At 37.5% G+C, this 22,003-nt stretch overlaps 2 protein-coding genes across 7 annotated transcripts in view; one reads left to right on the top strand and one right to left on the bottom strand.

Moving 5' to 3' along the window:
• The window catches only part of LOC117228994 (uncharacterized), a 729,674-nt gene that overhangs the window by 338,945 nt on the left and 368,726 nt on the right, over positions 1-22,003 (bottom strand). The window lies entirely within an intron of this gene.
• Positions 5,250-12,866, top strand: LOC117228995 (juvenile hormone esterase). Of its 2 annotated transcripts, XM_076521417.1 has the most exons (12): positions 5,250-5,401; positions 5,614-5,829; positions 6,808-6,948; positions 7,084-7,243; positions 8,043-8,228; positions 8,358-8,569; positions 8,692-8,842; positions 8,930-9,030; positions 10,184-10,331; positions 10,402-10,534; positions 11,180-11,420; positions 11,613-12,866. In XM_076521417.1, the coding sequence occupies exons 2-11, from the start codon at positions 5,638-5,640 to the stop codon at positions 11,370-11,372; spliced, it is 1,617 nt and encodes a 538-aa protein (XP_076377532.1). In that variant the 5' UTR covers positions 5,250-5,401; positions 5,614-5,637; the 3' UTR covers positions 11,373-11,420; positions 11,613-12,866. The 2 variants fall into 2 exon arrangements, with proteins under 2 accessions (XP_076377532.1, XP_033340996.2); XM_033485105.2 differs by lacking the exon at positions 11,613-12,866 and having other exon boundaries at positions 11,180-11,604.

Raw genomic sequence — 22,003 nt, 5'->3', positions numbered from 1 at the left:
TGGCGATCTCTCAAGCGATCATCAGCATGTTGAAAGCAGTTTCATTATTCATCGATCCGTCGCGTCGCGGGGACACCGGCCGGGCCGAATAGGTGGCCTGCGCTTAATGATTCAGCTCGGAGAACCTTGGTTCTCGCTGGAATCTAACTAACAAGATGTAAATACACGTTTTCGAGGACACTCGACCCGGTCCCAGTTTCGTCTGAAACGAAACTAATCGTCGCAGAGCGAAATCTGTCGTTAACACGTTCCGTGCCGAGCTTTTTTTACTCGAATCTTCACACTTTGATATTTTACTAAAACTTGATGTATTACGTGCAATTATTAATTCTCGTACACATAACAACGTAACAAAAACTTATCAACGCCCATTCTTGCGGTGGAAATTGTGGGCTAACTTCGCGAAGTGCGGGTATGTTTATGGTCTATTCATTGCGTTGTCTTCGGCGAGAAACGTAGCCGTTCGTGGTCAAATGTCAACATAATTAAAATATCATTTTAATTCTGAAAGTGCAAGCATGTAATTTGATGACGTACATAGAAGAAGATCAAAATGTATTATTAATTTATTCCACTATTTAACTCTTTTAATCTCTCTATTTAAATCTAGTTCTCTGAGAAAAGCATTTCCTATGCTTTAAAAAATGCTCTTTCGCAAATGGTTAACACGTTCCGTGCCGAGCTTTTTTTACTCGAATCTTCACACTTTGATATTTTACTAAAACTTGATGTATTACGTGCAATTATTAATTCTCGTACACATAACAACGTAACAAAAACTTATCAACGCCCATTCTTGCGGTGGAAATTGATTCTTCGGTTCTAAATTTCTTGGAAACAATTTGTTCAGTTCACTAAGTAAACATGCAAGCGTGTACCATCGATGGTACACGTGGCACGGAACGTGTTAACCAAATAGGGGAACAAATGGGCAAGTCGCTTTTAAGCAAATTTTAATTAATCTGAACTGTGTCGATCGTTGTTTAAAGTACACTCATATACGAAAGTATTCGAACGCTTACGTTTCTAACATTCAATTGATAAAATATATGTGTTAAACAGAAGCATTTGTTATAATATGACACATATAACAAGGGGTGGGTCTTAAGACTGCGTAAGCAAAATTAGAAAATAATTCAACAATATATAGCGTTTTTAGAGTACATTTATTGTAAACACGTACCAGAAATGGCTCGCAAAAGTATTCGAACGAAACAATTAATAGTTGTTTAAATTGAACGATTACAGGTTTTAATAGGAAGTTGATCCACCTTTTGCTTTTGTAACAGCCCTAAGTCTGTTTTCCATCGAGTGGACCAACTTAGAAGTAACATTTGCATTTATCGATTGCCATATTTCAATAATATTTCGTTTTAACGCTTCTTTCGAAGTAATAACCGTATTTCTTAATCGTCTTTCTACTTCATCCCATAAATGTTCAATGAGGTTTAAATCGGGACTTTGCGGTGGATGTGGCAACACGTGTGGAACATTATACAATACCCATTCTTTGACTATTTTAGCGGTATGCTTCGGATCATTGTCAGACCGAAACCAATAATCGCTAGGTAAATTCAATTTTGATGCACTGCTTTTTAAATTTTCCTGCAAAATTTTTAAGTATTTCGTTTTGTCCATTATTTATGTCTATTATGTCTATTATATTTTGTCTATTATTTCCCACTCCACTAGATACCATGCAGCCCCAAACCAATACAGATCCACCGTTATGTTTTATAGTCGGTCGTAGATTTGTATTGCTTATGAGATAGCAAAACGACTTCTAGCAACATTGATGAGGCATTGAAGTAAAAGAATTACTTAATGGATTAAAAAGAGCACAACTATAGAAAACATTAAATGATACTCTTGGTATTTTATACACATGGAAGAAAATTCGGCTTGCATGATACAATATTTTATTCCAATATTGATAAGACAACGAAGCCAGAGAATCGCTTATTGAATGAAAAATGAAACGAGAAGTTGCTAATGATGATATCAAGCATGAATGAGGAGCTACAGAAGGGTTAAAGAAGATGGATCAAATTGTTATAATATAGTCTCCTTATTGCGTAGTTGAGTGATTTCGCGGTACTAATTCTGTGTTCTTTTTCCTCCAAACACTTTTAAGTATTTCGTTTTGTCCATTATCCCATCGATGAACACAAGGTTTCCCACTCCACTAGTTTTAACATCACAAAAAGTGCATGTTTCATTGATCGTCGTATGTATACTTTCTTTTGGTGAATGTTCGCAATATTTTTGGATATGCCGTAGTTCTCACGAGAAAGTTTTAACTAAATAACAATTGAATAACGAGTATAATCGTCATTGTCTAAACGTCATTTATCTATGTCGCCACGATTGAAATTGATGTTTAACAATTTATCAAAACGTTTCGAAACGTCGAACAGTAATTTGCGATAATTTCAAGAAAAACAGAACAGAAATCAATTGCTTGCTCGAGAAATTGTCCGTTTTCATTCGATGTGAAATATAAACTAAAATAAAGGCGACTCGCAATTAAAACGGTATCGTAAAGTATACGAGCGATAATTCAGAATATACAGGAGAACAATTTGTCCGGTTAAACCGTTAAAAGGAAGCTTTAAAAAACGACTAACCACCGTATGTTTGATCTTAAAATTACATGCACGATTGGTATTATTCAAACCATAATCTCGGATCCCTGATCGTTGAAGAAAACGGTAGGCATTAGCACGATAATTCATGGTTAATTTAACGAATCGCAAACCCCGAGCCGATAACGATCTTAGCCGAGGCAAAAAGCAGGGATAATAGATGCACAATGCGCCGTAATATCGAAATATCGGAATTAACGACCGATTCATGGGTGTGTTAGCCGGTGATAATCGATTTCCCGTTTTATGGCCGCCAGTCGTAAACCTGTGTCACTGGAACCGTGGAAAGGTAGTGCCTCTGCCAGTGGCTTTCTACCGATTACGTGCACAACCTTACGTTCTTTATCGTTCTCCTAACGCCATCCCGCCGACTACAGTTTTAATTTGCAAAGCCCAAGTAGTTAACCAGCATGCTAATATTCTTATGATTTTTGTATCGTTGCGTCTGCACCGCGGTTTTTCATGTTAATTGTCCAGAGAGACGACGAATGATGCGAGGCTGTTTAAAATTCTATGGGGTGCTGTATTCCATTAACTTCTTTAACATACTTATCGGCCATAAATTTATAACTTCTGCAATCTGTCAGAACATTTTTCTCGCAAGGGTAATACAGTATTTTAAACAAATGTCACAGATCGCGCGCCAATGTATATACATGAGGAGAGATAAAGCAGCGGTCGAATGGTGTTCGTAAAAATAATGAAACGACACCAGAGATTAGATTTCAGATATTCATGTATTTATAACAAAAGGAATATTCGATTGGTCGAAGTTCTTGGAAAACATAAATTTTCCACTGACGTCAATTTCGAGAAATTGCGAACATTCATATTATCGGTAATCTTACTAACAAATGCAGTAAAATTTAATTGACAAACGACACAGTATGGCTAATTAAAAATTACAGTGTGTATTTAGAGGAGAAACAATAACACGGAAAAGTCTGCTGACTTTGTCCTTGGTATTACACAACTAGAATATTTAGCAATGGAAGCATAATAATTATCGACTTATTTTCCTCGTAGAGTAACTTGAAACCTTGTGTTTTTTTTATCTGAACAGGAAAATGGATTACAGATCCACTAATTATTATACACAGTTGATACTTTCGCAAGGTTAGCAATATTTACGCAGCTTTAACATCATCCTACTGTTAATATTTATCTATGCGACTGCAAGAGATATTTTTTTGGGACATGTTTATGTTTGTCGATCTGTATCTTATCTCAGAAAATGCAACAAGGCTCTTAATCCGTTCACTAACAGCTATAAGATATCTCGTGATAGACGACCCACCACGACGACGTTTATGGTTCATTACTGTCAAAAAGAGATTTATTTATTACTTTTCACTTATTATTAATTTTTACATATTATCATTTTTTGCTTATTATTATTTATTTATTTTTAAAAAAATGTTGACGTCTAGACAAGATTTCTCCAAAATAGGCTCCAAAATAGGAGCCTATTTATACGTGTTTATACACGTTCATATTTGCAGTCTGCAAACAATTTAACGCTGGATTTATTCATCAATTTATTTACGGTATCCAATAAAACACATTTTGTTTAGAACATATCTCTGCTGTGATAATGTTCGTATAAATTGTTTATTTCACAAATCAATTTATAACGTGTTTATACACGTTCATATTTGCAGTCTACAAACAATTTAACGCTGAATTTATTCATCAATTTATTTACGGTATCCAATTGAATACATTTTGTTTAGAACATATCTCTGCTGTGATAATGTTCGTATAAATTGTTTATTTTACAAATCAATTTATAACGTGTTTATACACGTTCATATTTGCAGTCTACAAACAATTTAACGCTGAATTTATTCATCAATTTATTTACGGTATCCAATAAAACACATTTTGTTTAGAACATGTCTCTGCTGTGATAATGTTCGTACAAATTGTTTATTTCACAAATCGTTCGTTGAGAAATATTTTACATGCACCACCCGCAGATCTTGTAACATCGAACCCTGCACAGTCAACAGGTTCAAAAAAAGAAATCGTCACTTTCCAAAATATATGTTGCAAATCAACGTTCAACAATTCCAGTATCGATCGATGTCAAGCCACATGTATAACACTAAACACTAATACTTTCGCGGTCAAATAACCGGTTCGGCAATTTTTATTCTACAATTATTGAAATTATAAAGATACTTTCACCGGAAATCATTAAATAAATTTCTTCATTCGGACACACGGTAATATGAAACCTGCAAAAGATCTAAATAGTAATCGAAACGTAAATCGTCGCAACGCATGCCAGTCGCTTTTAGCGCACCGCGCGGTTAGTGTTAAATAATTGACTAATTAGCAGAAATTTCACGGCACACACAGCGATTAGATAAATTACGAAGGCTCCGTGTATTGTTTGAACAGTTGATAGAAGGACTGTCGTCAGAATGTAAATGAATACGAACCAGGAAAATAATAGCGAGACAGCGATTTCCGTTTCTTTCCTCGGACCCACTTTCGTCATCGAGGTTATCAGGCGCCCGTCTATATGCGGTGTAGGATTTTCCCAAGTTGTTCACATTGCTGGCATGACTCACGGCTTGTAGAGTGACTCCAGTATGAGGTTCACACTCTTGCGATTCGCGATCGTTGTGCACGATATATATCGGCGAGTTTGCTCGACGACTGCTGTTCGGCTGGTCCTCTCGCGGATGACAGTCGTCCTTTCGTAGTGCAGAGTACTCGCTGATTTTTCGTCCACGGTGACAGTACAGGTACCAAGAGACTGGTTTGCATTTTTTTTTATCGAAATAATTGCACAGAACTCGCAGACTGATATATTTTCGTTTCTTCTTTTAATAAAATTAACAAAAGTTATTCTTACAAAAGTTCAGTGGTTTGCGCAGTGAAAAAGGATTCTGTTGCCAACTCTCTGTCCGCCACAGTGCAGATAAATAACTGGTATTTTCGTAACCGATTGTCGTAGGTGCGAGGAACGAACGTTGTCAAGATGAAGCATCTCTTAGCACTGTCTCTTCTGTTGTTGTCGTCGGAATGTTTTGGACAACCAGCTCCTGTGGTTCACACGAATTCAGGACCCGTGCGGGGCGAGGTGAAAGAGACGTTTTTGTTGAAGAAGAAATACTTGTCGTTCAGAGGAATCCCTTATGCGAAACCACCTCTTGGAGATCTCAGATATCAGGTACAGTTCTGTCATGGTTTCATTCAAATTCTAGAATATAACTTCCATCGTTGTACTCCGATCTTCGAAACGAATTCGATGATGAAATGATTCGAACTCTCCTGTTTGTTCACATATTCTCCATTAAGAACGTTATTCAGAAATTGTGCATTTCTGTCACCTTTTGTTCGATTACTATATTCCATTAAGAACCTTATTCAGAAATTCTGCATTTCTGTCACCTTTTGTTCGCGATTATTATATTCCATTAAGAACCTTATTCAGAAATTCTGCATTTCTGTCACCTTTTGTTCGATTATTATATTCCATTAAGAACCTTATTCAGAAATTCTGCATTTCTGTCACCTTTTGTTCGATTATTATATTCCATTAAGAACCTTATTCAGAAATTGTGCATTTCTGTCACCTTTTGTTCGATTATTATATTCCATTAAGAACCTTATTCAGAAATTCTGCATTTCTGTCATCTTTTGTTCGATTATTATATTCCATTAAGAACCTTATTCAGAAATTCTGCATTTCTGTCACCTTTTGTTCGATTACTATATTCCATTAAGAACCTTATTCAGAAATTCTGCATTTCTGTCAGGTTTTGTTCGATTATTATATGCATGCATATATTGTGCGATATATTTGTGCATTCCATTTATAATAATCTTAAAATAAAATTTGTAATTCTAATAAAATACAATTTTTAACTCTAATAAAATACAATTTTTAATTTCAATGAAATAAAATTTTGTATTTTAATAAAATAAAATATTTAGTTTAAAATGCAACTCGGACAAACGAACATTTTCTATGAAGAAATCTTGGAAAGAATTCGCACAATTTATTCGAGAAAACCATCAGTGAAGGATCCATCCATCAATAGGATATAATCATGACCGTAGCCATTTGAATTGGAAGTGTATAATAAACAGTAGCCAGGGGATTGACACTGTCACCGCTGTTATTAATTGTCTATTGTGACTACAGCCGCCTGTGCCAGCAGAACCATGGCAGAAAATTCTGAATGCTACCAAGGACGCACCTGCGTGCCCGCAAATAGACGAAGTAAACAATAACAGATACGTGGGGGATGAAGACTGCTTGTACATCAATGTATTCAGCCCTATCGTAAGTATAATTGCCGCACAATCAACGTGAAACTTAATTTTATAGAGAACCGAAGTTCATTCGTTCATACTTCGCGTGAACATGCAACATTTAGCCAGAAACGATTTTTAAAGATTTCTTCTCCTTATGAAACAGACTTCGTCCAAAACGCATGTACACAAGAAAGCAGTGATGTTGTGGATCTACGGTGGATCCTTCAATGCAGGATCATCTCTGACTAGTTTCTACGGTCCAGACATGCTGGTAGATCAGGACATAGTGCTGGTTACCTTTAATTACCGTCTTGGTGCCCTCGGTAATTAACAGATCTGAGATATTTTATATCCTTTAAAGTTAGCTTCCGAAAGTCAATCTTTTATTTGGTCAGAGTCTTGGATAAATATTACATTTCTAATGTTTATCAAATTTGTTTCCTTTTCTTTTATTCTCTTTTTAACAGTTTATTGGATTATATTGGATTATATCATCCGTATACATATAATAAATAGTAACAATAATAACAGCGAAATAATTATTTCTATTTTAGAATTTCATTTGTGATGTTTATTAAATTTGTTTCCTTTTCTTTTACTATCTCTTTAACAGTTTATTGTGTTATACTGGATTATACCATCCGTATATAATAAATACTAACAATAATAACAGCGAAATAATTATTTCTATTTTAGGATTACATTTGTGATATTGATTAAATTCGTTTCCTTTTCTTTTACTATCTCTTTAACAGTTTATTGGATTATATTGGATTATATCATCCGTATATAATAAATAGTAACAATAATAACAGCGAAATAATTATTTCTATTTTAGTATTACATTTGTGATATTGATTAAATTTGTTTCCTTTTCTTTTACTATCTCTTTAACAGTTTATTGTGTTATACTGGATTATATCATCCGTATATAATAAATAGTAACAATAATAACAGCGAAATAATTATTTCTATTTTAGAATTTCATTTGTGATGTTTATTAAATTTGTTTCCTTTTCTTTTACTATCTCTTTAACAGTTTATTGTGTTATACTAGATTATATCATCCGTATATAATAAATACTAACAACAATAACAGCGAAATAATTATTTCAATTTTAGGATTCCTGTCTCTGTCCCGAAGCGAGGCGTTAGGAAACGCTGGAATGAAGGATCAAGTTCTGGCTATGCATTGGGTGCAGCAGAACATCGCCAAGTTTGGCGGTGACCCGAGGCGAGTGACAATTTTCGGCGAGAGCGCCGGCAGCGCAGCTATTCATTTCCAAGTACTGTCGCCGTTGACTAAAGGTATGGCAGCGTCTGCATAATTAAGTCATCCCATAACAGAGGAATTACAACAAAAAAAACCTGCGAAAATGAATAGACAGACTCCGCATCGATCTCTCTATCCAAAGTTGCTATTTTCTTCCGAATCAGGATTGTACGTGAGAGCAATCGCCATGAGCGGCTCGTCCATATCGCCATGGGCGTTCCATACAGCCGACCAGGCTATGAACGAAGCGAAAAAGCTGGCTAACTACCTCGGTAGCAATGCACAGGACTCGGATGCATTGTGGCAATTCTACAAGAATGCACCTGCCAAGGATCTCGTAAACGGCAGTCAGTACATGGACGGAGTCACGCAAACGGTACTATAGCTATTCCAACTAATGTAATGAACGTCGAACAAGCTTCTTTTTCGCAAGAATCAAGAAATTCGGGTTTCGGTTAAATGAAAGTCAAGTTCGTTAAACTGTCTTGGAAATTCCAGCTGACTTTACCGTTCAGACCATCTATGGAGTTGAACCGTCCGGGAGCTTTCATCACCGACTGCCCCATCTCGCTGTACAAGACCGGGAGATTCAATAAAGTGCCCCTTATGATGGGTCAGACCAAGGAAGAAGCACTCGGCTTCACCAGACGTGAGTAATCTTTCTTCTGCAAAATGAGAATCACGAGATATGCGGGACAACGCCAATTGCATATTTTATCGAGTTCGCATGTTGCAGCTGGATACACCGGTACGAACGACACGTGGACAGAATTCGACGGACTGATAGACATTGGAAAGGATGTGTTCGACAGGTTCGCGAAAGGCAGTTACGATGTGGTAAGTAGTTTGAATTTTTTGTAAGTTTTTCTTTGAATTACTGGCCTGTGGATCTTTGTGCAAAATAACAATTTCCTAGATCGATTGCAAGAACCGGAAATTGAGTAAAAATAATAATAATTCTGTTAACACTATGCCGTCCGCAGATCTTAGATATGATTCTTTTGTTTGACGCCGGTATAATAGCTTGGAAATTTTAGATTTGAAAAAATATTTCGAAGATGGCGGTAATATAAATTCCTAAAATTAAGATAAGTCATCCAAGAATTTTCGTACTTAATTCTTAGTTAAATAAGCACGATGCTATAGTTAGTTTGCTGCCTTTTAACACCCAAGAAATATAGTTCAAATGTTATTTCAGTTTTTTTAAATGGTACCACCGGCATACAACGGATAGTTTTTGCATGGCACCAGCGTGGTGCCACCGAACGGCATAGTGTTAAAAACAAGATATCTTCGCAGTTTTATATTTTATCTACACATTTTTGTCGTAAATGTATAAAATCTGCGGTCTATTTATTGCACAGTCGTACCGTGAAACTTGAAGATGTTAACACGTTCAATGCCACGTTGGTCACATATGGGTATCGGTATTTGTTTGAGAAGTTTCCAAAATTCATTTTTATTGTAATATATCCGAAGAAACTGTTTTGGGGTTTAGGATGCGAAAGAGTGAAAATTTTCATCTACTGTAATAAATTTCAATCGTCTAGATTCAGTTTCATTATTAAAATTTCATAGATTTTGTGAGAGCTTTACAGATGATTTTATACTTTGTAGTTGAACTTTACAGGGAACTTTGCAGAAGAAACTGTTTTGGGGTTTAGGATGCGAAAGAGTGAAAATTTTCATCTGCTGTAATAAATTGTAATCGTCTAGATTCAGTTTCATTATTAAAATTTCATAGATTTTGTGAGAGCTTTACATATGATTTTATACTTTGTAGTTGAACTTCGCAGGGAACTTTGCAGAAGAAACAATTTTGGGGTTTAGGATGCGAAAGAGTGAAAATTTTCATCTGCTGTAATAAATTGTAATCGTCTAGATTCAGTTTCATTATTAAAATTTCGTAGATTTTGTGAGAGCTTTACATATGATTTCATACTTTGCAGTTGACATCATATTTACCACCATCTTTCTCTCTGTTTTCCAGTTTTTGACTGACTACTACTACACAGCACCCACAGACCTCACTCGCAAGATAATCAAGCAGCAAGATAGTAGCATACCGATCTATTCTTACATATTCGAATTCGATTCTCCGTACGCGTGGCATAGACAAAATGGAGAAAACCTGAACGGTATGTTTAAAATATTTGTAGACGATTATGTGATAATGACGATTGCAACAGAAAATGATTTCTGAAACAGGAACTGCTCATGCCGACGATCTCCAGTACGTGTTTCACAATGAAATGACTCGCGAACCTACCGATCCCAACGATCCTGTCAACCTGTTCAGGAGAAAGGTGTCTGCGATGTGGGCTAACTTCGCGAAGTGCGGGTATGTTTATGGTCTATTCATTGCCAGTTGTCTTCGGTGAGAAACGTAGCCGTTCGTGGTCAAATGTCAACATAATTAAAATATCATTTTAATTCTGAAAGTGCAAGCATGTAATTTGATGACGTACATAGAAGAAGATCAAAATGTATTATTAATTTATTCCACTATTTAACTCTTTTAATCTCTCTATTTAAATCTAGTTCTCTGAGAAAAGCATTTCCTATGCTTTAAAAAATGCTCTTTCGCAAATGGTTAACACGTTCCGTGCCGAGCTTTTTTTACTCGAATCTTCACACTTTGATATTTTACTAAAACTTGATGTATTACGTGCAATTATTAATTCTCGTACACATAACAACGTAACAAAAACTTATCAACGCCCATTCTTGCGGTGGAAATTGATTCTTCGGTTCTAAATTTCTTGTAAACAATTTGTTCAGTTCACTAAGTAAACATGCAAGCGTGTACCATCGATGGTACACGTGGCACGGAACGTGTTAAGTAATGAATGAATACTGTAATATTAGTGTTCCACTTGTCTCTAGTGACGCAGTTTTATAAATTACAGTCCAGCTTTGTCACAGTTTTCGAATGACAAATCTGTAATTCAAATGGAGCAACTATAATTTTCTATTTGTTTTACAGAAATCCCACTCCACCACACTACAACCCATCCAATGTTGTCTGGGAAGAATCTGGACCCCGCGGACTTCAAATGAACATCAACACCGAAGACAAAATTCAGCTACCGGACATATCTCCGCGAACTAGACAGATGGAAGACTATATGGAGCAGACGATCCCAGCAAAAACTGGATGTACACGAAGAAACAAATAGAGGGACGCAAAGAATTACAGACACAAAGCAGAACCTAATCTTCTAGTGGCAAGCATCGTTCTAATTAAATGGAACACGACTGTATTTATAGGACTGACTATCGAAATCTCATAAAAGAGAGCGCTTCAAATCTTTTTTTTAAATTTTGTTAGTTATTTTGTTAGAAATTTTGTTGGAAATTTTGTTAGAATTAGAAACTTTGTTTTACATTAATAAAAATACAAGTGCATTATTTTCCAGATTTTTGTATTCGCTTCCGTTCGTTCTCCAGAAAATTTTCATTTTTACACCGCGCAATTGTGACAATTGCAATCTCCAAGATGCCTATGATTTATTGACCTCAGGTGTAACTGATAAGGGAGGAATGCACCCTTGAGATAGAAAAGTGGCAGCAAAGAAGAACATTTATATTTTTTAGCTGTATAATTTCTAGATTCTCTAAGTGTCCCAACCACGTTATACTGAACATCTTGCTGCAAAAAATTCATTTCCAGGCCTGATAAATAACACGTCACTCAATAAGTCTCCGGTCTGACACATATATGGCAACACTGTTGATAAACCCATACGATTTCTGGATAGTAGAATTCTTCAAACGATACATGTCAAAATTTCATGACATTTTGATGATTAGTTGACAAGGATTATAGTGATTTTAGTGACCCCAGTTTTGTAATTTTCAAAACAATGGTTAGAAAAGGATTTCGTGTATCGATTAAACATTGCTTTTTGATGGGGAAAAATACTGTTGAAGCCAAACAGTGGCTTAATAAGCGTTACGAAGACTCTGCACCAGGGAAATCAACTATTATCGACTGGTATGCTAAAATTAAACGCGGTCGTACAAACATCGATGATGCTGAACGCTCTGGTCGCCCAAAATCGGCAGTTGTTCAGAGAAACATAAAAAAAGTTCACAAAATAGTTTCGAAAGACCGTATAGTGAAATTGCGTGAGATAGCTGACCCCTTAACACGTTGACTGCCACGCGTATTTACAACAAAATCTCCTACAGGCCACCCGTGCCACTATAGGAAGCGTGCGCTGTTAATTCATGTCTGTTTCTGTTCCTGCATGAACAGTTGGAATCTTTGCCGAGTACCGAATGGTATAACTTAAAATCTCTGCCCTTATTTGTTTTCAATAATGAAAAGAGATCGGATTGCCCGGAGGGAGAAGCATAAATAAAATTACATCGTCAGATTCTGATTTGGATACTGATAAATATAATCTTAGTGATAATGAATGTTATGAAGATACTATTGACGAGATTTTACGAGAGAATTGGTCATGGAAGAAGAAAGAAATGTTGATGATACTGAGGAAGCTACAGTTCAAATAAAAGATACGAAATGGACCGATCAGAGGCACGAGCATATCTGAAAAAACAAACAACTTTTTGTCCAAGCTGTCCTGATCAACCTCAACTTTGCAGAGAATGTTTTAATGTTGTACACTGCGAATAATATTTTTAATAAACCATTTTTATAAGAATTCAATAGTTTCATTACCTCCTGTAGAATATTTGTCGAAATATTTTCGGAAATCCTTTGAAAGTAGTCAAATCAGCGTCACCCGAATTACGGGTGACGTGGCCTGATGGGAACTTTTGCTGTCACCCGAATACGGGTGACGCGGCAGTCAACGTGTTAAAGATATCAGAAGATAGCGTGTTTACAATTTTACACAAAAATATGAGCATGTGTAAATTGCTTTCGAAGCGGGTGCCGCGTTTGCTCGCACCGGATCAAAAACAACAACGTGTCGACGATTCGGAGCGCGGTTAAGCGATGCTTAAATTGAACGAATTACGCTTCGAATTGCTTCCCACCCACCGTACTCTCCGGATCTAGCCTCCAGCGATTACTGGCTTTTTGCAGACATTAAAAAGATGCTCCAGAGAAAGAAATTTGGCTGAAATGTTGAAGCGATTGCCGAAACGGAGGCCTATTTTGAGAACAAAGACAAATCGTTCTACAAAAAAGGCATCGAAAAGTTAAAGGAGCGTTGAAACGATTCTATCACTCTTGAAGAAGAGTATGTTGACGAATAAAGTCGAATTTCTAAAAAAAAATTCGTTTTTCTTAGCTACACCGGAGACTTATTGAGTGACGATGTGTTAATCCCGCCTCGGAGACGTGAGAAGTGGCACTCCGAACATTAATAATCCCATCATCGTCCGATGGATCCGTCGAGTCCAAAAGGCAACAACGTAAACGACGAGTGACAAGAAGAAAACAATGATCACCGGCGCAAAGACAATGCGGGACTGCCGGGTTTCTTTTCTGCTTCGGAGGCCGTCACCTGTTCCCTCGAAAGCGACGAGAAGAACGGTGTCACGAACGTCATTCCAGCGGCCCTATTTTTTATCGCGGCAGGAAAACCGGTCGCGAAAAAAATCGGGATGGAACGAGAAGTCGGCGCGGCGATCTTGAGCAACAGAGAGAACCCGCGCGATGTTTTACGCCGCTTTCGCAAGAACGGTCTGCACCGCGCCGTTTCGCTCCGCGCCACCCCGCACCGCCCCGCGCCGCGCCGGCTGCCGTTTAACCGGCTTAATAATTGCGCTCCTTATACGTGACCGAAGATAATTGTTTTTGCATAATCGGGATGGCTCTCGATCCGCTCCGCGAGGAAAGAAATCGCCGCGCGACCGGCACGAGAGAAATGCGTCGAACGCGCGAAATTGCGCATTGCGCAACGCCGCGCGCTCCGATCTACGACGCTGACACTCGAACGCCGCACCGCGGAAGAAGAAATCGAACCCGGGATGATTAAGCAATTACGCAACGCATTAATATATTGTTCGTCCGGTTAATTACCGGCTGGATACGTTCTCGGAGAAAGCAAGGCTCTCCCGGCCGGTCCGCGGATCTCGCTTTCGGGCAACGTGTCGCGGTTTTTGGGGGGGTCGCCGGTGATCGGAATTCGTGAAAAAAACTGGTTTTTCAATTGCATGTCCATTTGGAATCGACGGGATTCGAGAGCAACGCTAATGGCGGTCGTAAATGAATTTCTTGAATTGCTTCAATAAAATTGTTTTCATTACGAATGCTATAAATGCGTACAATTTATAGCGTGGTTTCGGTTAATTGAATGTTGAGGAGCGATTACGCGAGTCCGGAGAGTGTTGCTTAATGTCGAAATTTGTTTCACTTTCGAAAGAAGATGACTTCGTGTACAAGATTCATTTTCGCGTCTGAAACATTTTTAAACCGAAGGAAGAGGCACTGGTGTGTGCGCGTGGTTCAAGGTTGCAATTTGACGGACGATTTCAATTTCTGCTTGAAATCGATCGTAGGAAACGATGGTTTCAAGAAACGAGATTGTATAGTATGTCGCAAGATAACAATTTAATCTGGAAGTGCATCAAATATCGTCGAACTGGACCATCGTAACAATTTAATCTCAGGGTTTTAAATTAATTTAGTATTAACAGAAAACAGTGACAACGCAAAAGGGTTGGGAAGCTCGAATAGCCCCAACACTAAGTTATCGCTAGACTGCGGATATTTATGCAAAATCAATATTTATCAAGAATCAAGACTCGCTTCGGAACATTTTCTTTTCCTTAACCTTTTTGGTACGGCTGAATTCTGCGCGAGGCTATTTCTCTGGACGGCAGAGTCTGATATGTACTGTACAGAGTGCCTGTATATTCTGTTTGTATATTGTTAAGATACAGTTATATTGTTAACAGTTATATTGTTAAGATAAGTCTGTATATTGTAAATCGATGTGAAGACAAAAGAAGTGTGAAACAATGCATATGAAGACGATTATTTGATTCAAACGATGACCGAGTGAGCTACTAGATTAAGCCACTATAGTGGTGCGTCGTTCAGAGAGATGATATCCGCGAAAGCCACTATAGTGGCGCGTCGTGCCTAAAAGGTTAACAACGACAGAGTACGTCGAAGGTAATGCATCGATAAACCCAAACTCTTCTCTCTTTTCTTCTCCTTAAAATTACGGCTACTCATTTTTCGCATAAACGCACAAAAACCGCGGTCTAGTCGTATCAAATGACCGTAAAATTGCTCCGCTTCGAGCTCGTGCAACTTCGTATAAAAGAATCTTACAACACTCTACCTCTGATCATTTTAAAGAGTCAAGCCTCTACTGTCGCGCCATGAGCACAAAATATTTCCCATTAACCCTTTCGCGCCGAGCGCCGCATATATGCGGCATCCACTCGACGACCTATGGGTACGGGCGCCGCATATATATACTTACTTACTATATATATACTTATATATATAGTATATATTATTAACTTTTATATATACTATATATATACTTATATATATACTTATACATATATATACTTACTTACTATATATATACTATACTTCGAAACGAAGTGTATACGGAAAACGCAAATGTGTAATTTGTAGCAAAAATGATAAAAGAACGGATTCGCGGTACGAGTGCAAAGATTGCGATGTTGGCCTTTGTATAGATCCTTGCTTTCAAATATATCGCACAGAATTATATTATTACTTTTTACATATTATTATATTTTAATAATTTTCGTCTCGTTATTAATTATATTAAACATTTAATCGTCAGGCTTTGTAATTGTATAAATACCTATGTTACCTATAATTTTGTAAGTCTTTTTAAATTAAAAATGTAAATATACTTGTTACATTAGAGCAACGATTGTTTTATTCGGCACAGTTATTATTTAAGACTTGGAACAACATATACACAGAAACCACGCGCACTGTGCATATTTTCGGAGCAAATTTCCATTCAGTGACGGTACTTCGGCGGATGGAGCTGCCGTAGCGAAAGGGTTAATGCTATTTGAAACGAAATAAAAGTTCCCAAATCATCATTGTATTATAAACATTTTATGCCCTCGTCTCTTTCTTGCTATTGTCTAAAAATGTTTTCGAAACTAGATGAAGTATCGGGATCAAAGTTTTCGTGCGAGAAGATGCAAAATCGGGGCGTCAAATGGGAAAAAATCCTGTGAAATGTCAAGTCTGAGCAATCCCGCAACGAAACGGGAGAGCAGAGTCGAATACACGATCGGGGAGGGTTGATGATCGATCGTCGAACGGCCGCAATATCGCGAGGAGAGCCGATACTTCCGGTAAGTCACGCGAAAATCGAAGATCCTGCTACGCGTGAGAACAGAGGGCACCGCGCCGATGCATCACGGTCCACCATTACAATATTTCAGTGGGGCCGTTTTCATTGTTCAAACGCCGCGCGCATAAAAGCCGCGGGGGGCACTCATAAGCGCCGACCGGCAGCATGAATTACGACCGGTTTGCATACCGATGCATCCACGTGTTCCGACTTATAAACGTGCATCGCGTATCAGCCATCGATTGTTCCAACATTCATGAAAATTCATTCATTAATTCCACGAGACCTTATTCTCGATTACAACGAATTCACATCGATGGGAATCGCCACCGATGTGTAATAGTGAATCTAGATTGTGAACGTGAAAGTTCATTAAAGCTATCTGGACTGTTTTTTGTTATAATATATATAATAATATAATAATACAATAATATAATAATATAATAATATAATAATATAATAATATAATAATATAATAATATAATAACATAATAATATAATAATATAATAATATAATAATATAATAATATAATAATATAATAATATAATAATATAATAATATAATAATATAATAATATAATAATATAATAATATAATAATATAATAATATAATAATATAATAATATAATAATATAATAATATAATAATATAATAATATAATAATATAATAATATAATAATATAATAATATAATAATATAATAATATAATAATATAATAATATAATAACATAATAATATAATAACATAATAATATAATAATATAATAATATAATAATATAATAATATAATAATATAATAATATAATAATATAATAATATAATAACATAATAATATAATAACATAATAATATAATAACATAATAATATAATAATGTAATAATACAATAATATAATATATAATTTTGTTATTATTATTTTTAAATTATACATCAAGTAAAAGTGTTGTATTTGAATATAATATGAAGAAAATCAAATGCATAGAGTACAATTACAGTAACTTACACACTTTACAAGGAGATCGCAATAGCTAACTGATTAAATTATTTGGCCGCAATGGATGTTGTACTATGATTATGATAGTCATCCCCTGGAGAGTCTAACATGGTTTGTATATTTGCATCCAGTCAATCTGTAACTTTTAGTAGCAGGATTCTATGTTTTTATATCACAATTTTTAACAATAGAATTCTATATTTTGACATCACTATGTTTAATATCAAGGTTCTATATTCTCATGCTAATGAAGAGTATACTGAACTTCATATTCTCGTGCCAGAATGTTCAAAATTTTCTCGTTTATTCTTGTGCCTTTACTGGGTCACAATCTTTATCCGAACAGTTCTGTTTTTTCTGGATCAGGATTAATAAGAAAAAGATTGTCTTGGCCATTTCCGAAGAACGTTTAACTTTAAGAAAACGCGATAAACTGGATCCGAGGTCCGGAAGCATGGTCCTCGAGTAAGGATTCACGCGAGGATCCTCGGATCGCGTCCGACGAGCACCCGAAACGGCTCGTTTCCGAGAAAACCGGTTCACTTAAATCACTGGGAAGCGAGAACTGCCGGTGGCGCGTGCAAATAAACCAATTACCGTCTCGACCTCCGACAGACGTATGAATTTAACGCTGCAATTACGTTGCAAACGCGCCGCTATCAATCGGTGAACGGTCACGAAGTCTCGCGGGGAAAAGTGGCTGGAAATGAAAGCTTTACGAAGGAAAAGCACGATCCGGAAATTGAATCAAGGAGACCGCGATGGGATTGTTTTAAAAATTCTTCAGGAAATAGAGGTTCGTGAAAGAGTATATTTGAAAGGGTTCCAGCAGGTTTGTTGCTTGTAAATTACACGGCTAAAACGACGTTCTTTAACGGTATGTGATTATCGTAATGATACCATATATATCTGTATTTAAGGATAATTATGACAAGTATGCTAACGTAAGAGAACTGAACTTTTTCTAGTGGAAGCATATTTAACCATATGTACCGGGAGAATTCTCTCAGATCACGTTCCAGCAACGAAAGTGTATTAATTCATGAAGTAATATAAAATGAAACATAAAATGATATAACGTTCGAAGCGATAAGTTTATTTAACACTTTACTTATCGGTAGCCTATTAATAGGCTTTTCAATGATTACGATGCATACGAAAGGAGCTCGATAATTATCTTCGAAATGACAATTTCAGGAAAAGTTGTCACATAATATTAATACAAATAATTGATCAATGTACGACGAGAATTGCTTCTGAAGCATTCTTAACCTTTTAGGTACGGCTGAATTCTGCGCGAGGCTATTTCTCTGGACGGCAGAGTCTGATATGTACTGTACATAGTCTGATACTGTATATTCTCTCTGTTTATATAGGGTGTCCCAAAAATGTCTCGCAATCCGAAAGTGGCGGGATCCTCAGGCCATTTGAAGCAACATTTTCCTTTACAAAAATTTTCTCCGAGGCACCGTTAACGAGTTATTAACGAAAGAAAGTAACCAATAAGAATCGAGTACGGCTAACGCGAGGTAGCCGAGCCAACGGCGCCAGCGGTCGAGGCGACCGAGCCAACGGCGCCAGCGGTCGAGGCGGCCGGGCCAACGGCGCCAGCGGTCGAGGCGGTCGAATCCCAGCTCGGCTGGCGCGAGGCGACCGAGCCAATGAGCGAAACTGGGCTTCGAGCGCTGGTTGGCTGGGCCGCCTCGCGTCAGCCGTACTCGATTCTTATTAGTCACTGTTTTTCGTTAATAACTCGTTAACGATGTCTCGGAGAACATTTTTGTAAAGGAAGAAGTTGCTTCAAATGATCCGAGGAACCAGCCATTTCCGGATTGCGAGACATTTTTGGGACACCTTGTGGACTGTTGTAAATCGATGTGAAGACAAAAGAAGTGTGAAACAATGCATATGAAGACGATTATTTGATTCAAACGATGAGCGAGTGAGCTACTTGAGCAAGTCACTATATAGTGGCGCGTCGTCCAGAGAGATGACATCCGCGAAAGCCACTATAGTGGCGCGTCGTGCCTAAAAGGTTAAGAAACGCCCATCTATTGTTCTTCGACCTTAGAAGGACTATTATAGAAAACTGTCCGTAAATGAAAAATTGAATAGAATTCGGTGCAAAAGTGTAATCGTATAAATTCTGTACAAATAAAAATCCGCGATTTTATTATTCATTGCATTATCATTAACGATAATAGAGATATCGCTTTGTAACAGAGTTACTGAGACACCCTGTATACTGTGAACCTTTAAGAACTTCTAAGAAAAATTTCTCAAGAGTCTGAAGCAGTCGGTAGTCGATGATTTTCGCCCAGCTTTTCGCGACTCGGGCCGCACTTTGCGAAGCCCGTTCGCGTGCGATGCATCTGGCAGAGTTTTTTTTTAACGAGCGCGGCATAATGAAAGCGCACGGTGAACGAGCGATTTTCGCGCGGAAACCGCTCCGAAGAAGAAGTCGCGGAAAGGTCGGAGACGCGCGATTAACCTCTTCCCATTTAAGTGCAAATACTGCCGTGCGATAAATTCGACGCGGGAGAAATCCTGCTGCTCGCACGGTCGCGTGCGAGCAAGCGAGTCGAGCGTTCGGCTCGCGGGTTCTCGAAGACGAGGACCGTCTCTCGAGAGACGGGTAGCAGCGATGAAAGTGACAAAAATCGGGGGATAATAAAGAAAAAATGTTCGGCCACTGTTTTCTCCTGCTTCGCAGCGGCATTTTTACTTTTCGGGGGATAGAAAGTTGAAAATTGTTTGCTGGTATCGCTTCCTAGAAAGCTGCTTCCCCGAAGAGTAGCCTAAACGTCGTTTTTAACTTCGTTGCATCGCAAGCCCTATAAATGTCGCGCAGAGTTTGAGAACGAACCGAACCAAGAAATACAGTAATGTCTCACTTATTGACGCTTAGATTGCGCACAAAAATGGAAGAGATACGATTAAATTGAGTCTTGCGCCTCGTTTTACAGTTACGAATTATCAACAACTATAAAAACGAGATTTAAGACTCGAATAATCGTATCTTCTCTTTCCAAATTGTCCAATTTCGTGCACAATCTGAGCGTCAATTAGAGAGACATTACTGTAGTTCCTCGAAATGATAGAAAGCTGAAAATTGTGCGCTGCGAAGCTGCGACTTTAATCTTAATCCTTAATCTGTTAACCGGGAAATGAACTTTTGTCCAACTCGTTTCGCAATAGGGATTTTGATCTTTATTACGAGAAGTTGAATTATCGCGCTTAACGTAATGAAGGATATCGCTTTTCACTTGTTCATTATTTATTCTGACAAAATATTTTATGACATATTTAGATAATGTATAAATTAAATATTTCCATCGTCCCTTAGCTGTATATCGTCCCTTAATGTATATCTTAATATATGTTGGTAATTGTTACACTGTTTTCTTTAGTACATCCTCTGATCTTTAGTATACTACATATAAAGAATGTTATAGTGGACGTTATAACAAATATTTCGTCATACCCGGTTAACAGATTAAGATGCAGTCCCGTCGAAATCATTTTTACCTTTCTTGCATAACGAAGCCTGAAAATGATAAGAACGATCTCTTAACAGAATAAAAGCTGTCAAAGTCAAGCTTGCGAATATATGTAAAGAATCGAGATATTAGATTTTCGGGATCATAGAAAGTTGAAAATGATATGCAACAAAGTTGCATTTTTAAGATGTAGCCTCGTAAAAATCACGTTTACCTCTGATGCATAACGAAATCTAAAAACGGCAAGAACGATCAAATGACTGAATGAAAGCTGCCGAAGTAAAGTCGTACAACTTAAGAGTACAAAGAATCAAGACATTAAATTTTCAGGATCATAAAAAGTTGAAAATCCTTCGCTGAAAGGCTGCTTCCTCGGAGTGCAATCTCGCGATTATCAACTCCGCAGCATGAAAGTGAGAGGAATAATTCGATCGTAGCCTAAGATAGAATTCTCGGATTACGTCTGTACTACGTCGGATAAAATGTCCTTACGCTAACGAATGCAATCAAACGATTGGCATAACCGTAACAGAATTTAATAGAGCCCGATAATTTATAGGGGATTAAATTTCATTGCAAGCCGCCCAATGCCGGCGCGAATTCGAAAAGCGAATCTAACCTGTAATTTACGACTTGATCGAACATGGAAAAAATGTTCGCCCCGGCTGGAAAAATGGTATTCTTTCTCACGGGGAACGGAGCCGTTGTTAAATATTTATTAAACAATCAGCGCTGCGATTTTTACGGTGGCCGGTGTCTATTTCGTAGAAAGCGGCCCCGTGCTTTGACTCCCGGCATACACTATTCATGGGGCCCGGTCTTTTATCTTGCATCACTTAACGGTCAATAAATGTTCGACCGGATAAAGAAGAACATATAAAATGGCAACAATCGATCACACCGGGCCGTAAGCCCCCGGGGGAATAACGATTTCCGCGGAACACGTAACAAATTGGGTGCCTTCGACGTGCTCCGATCCTCAATTTTCAGCGACCCGCGCGCGTCAAACGAGGGAACCGCTTTCTACTCATAATTT

Source organism: Megalopta genalis, chromosome 1, assembly GCF_051020955.1.
Source record: "Megalopta genalis isolate 19385.01 chromosome 1, iyMegGena1_principal, whole genome shotgun sequence".
NCBI lineage: Eukaryota > Metazoa > Arthropoda > Insecta > Hymenoptera > Halictidae > Megalopta > Megalopta genalis.
Note: the sequence above shows the minus strand (reverse complement) of the source record. Positions and strands in the feature narration are given on the sequence as shown.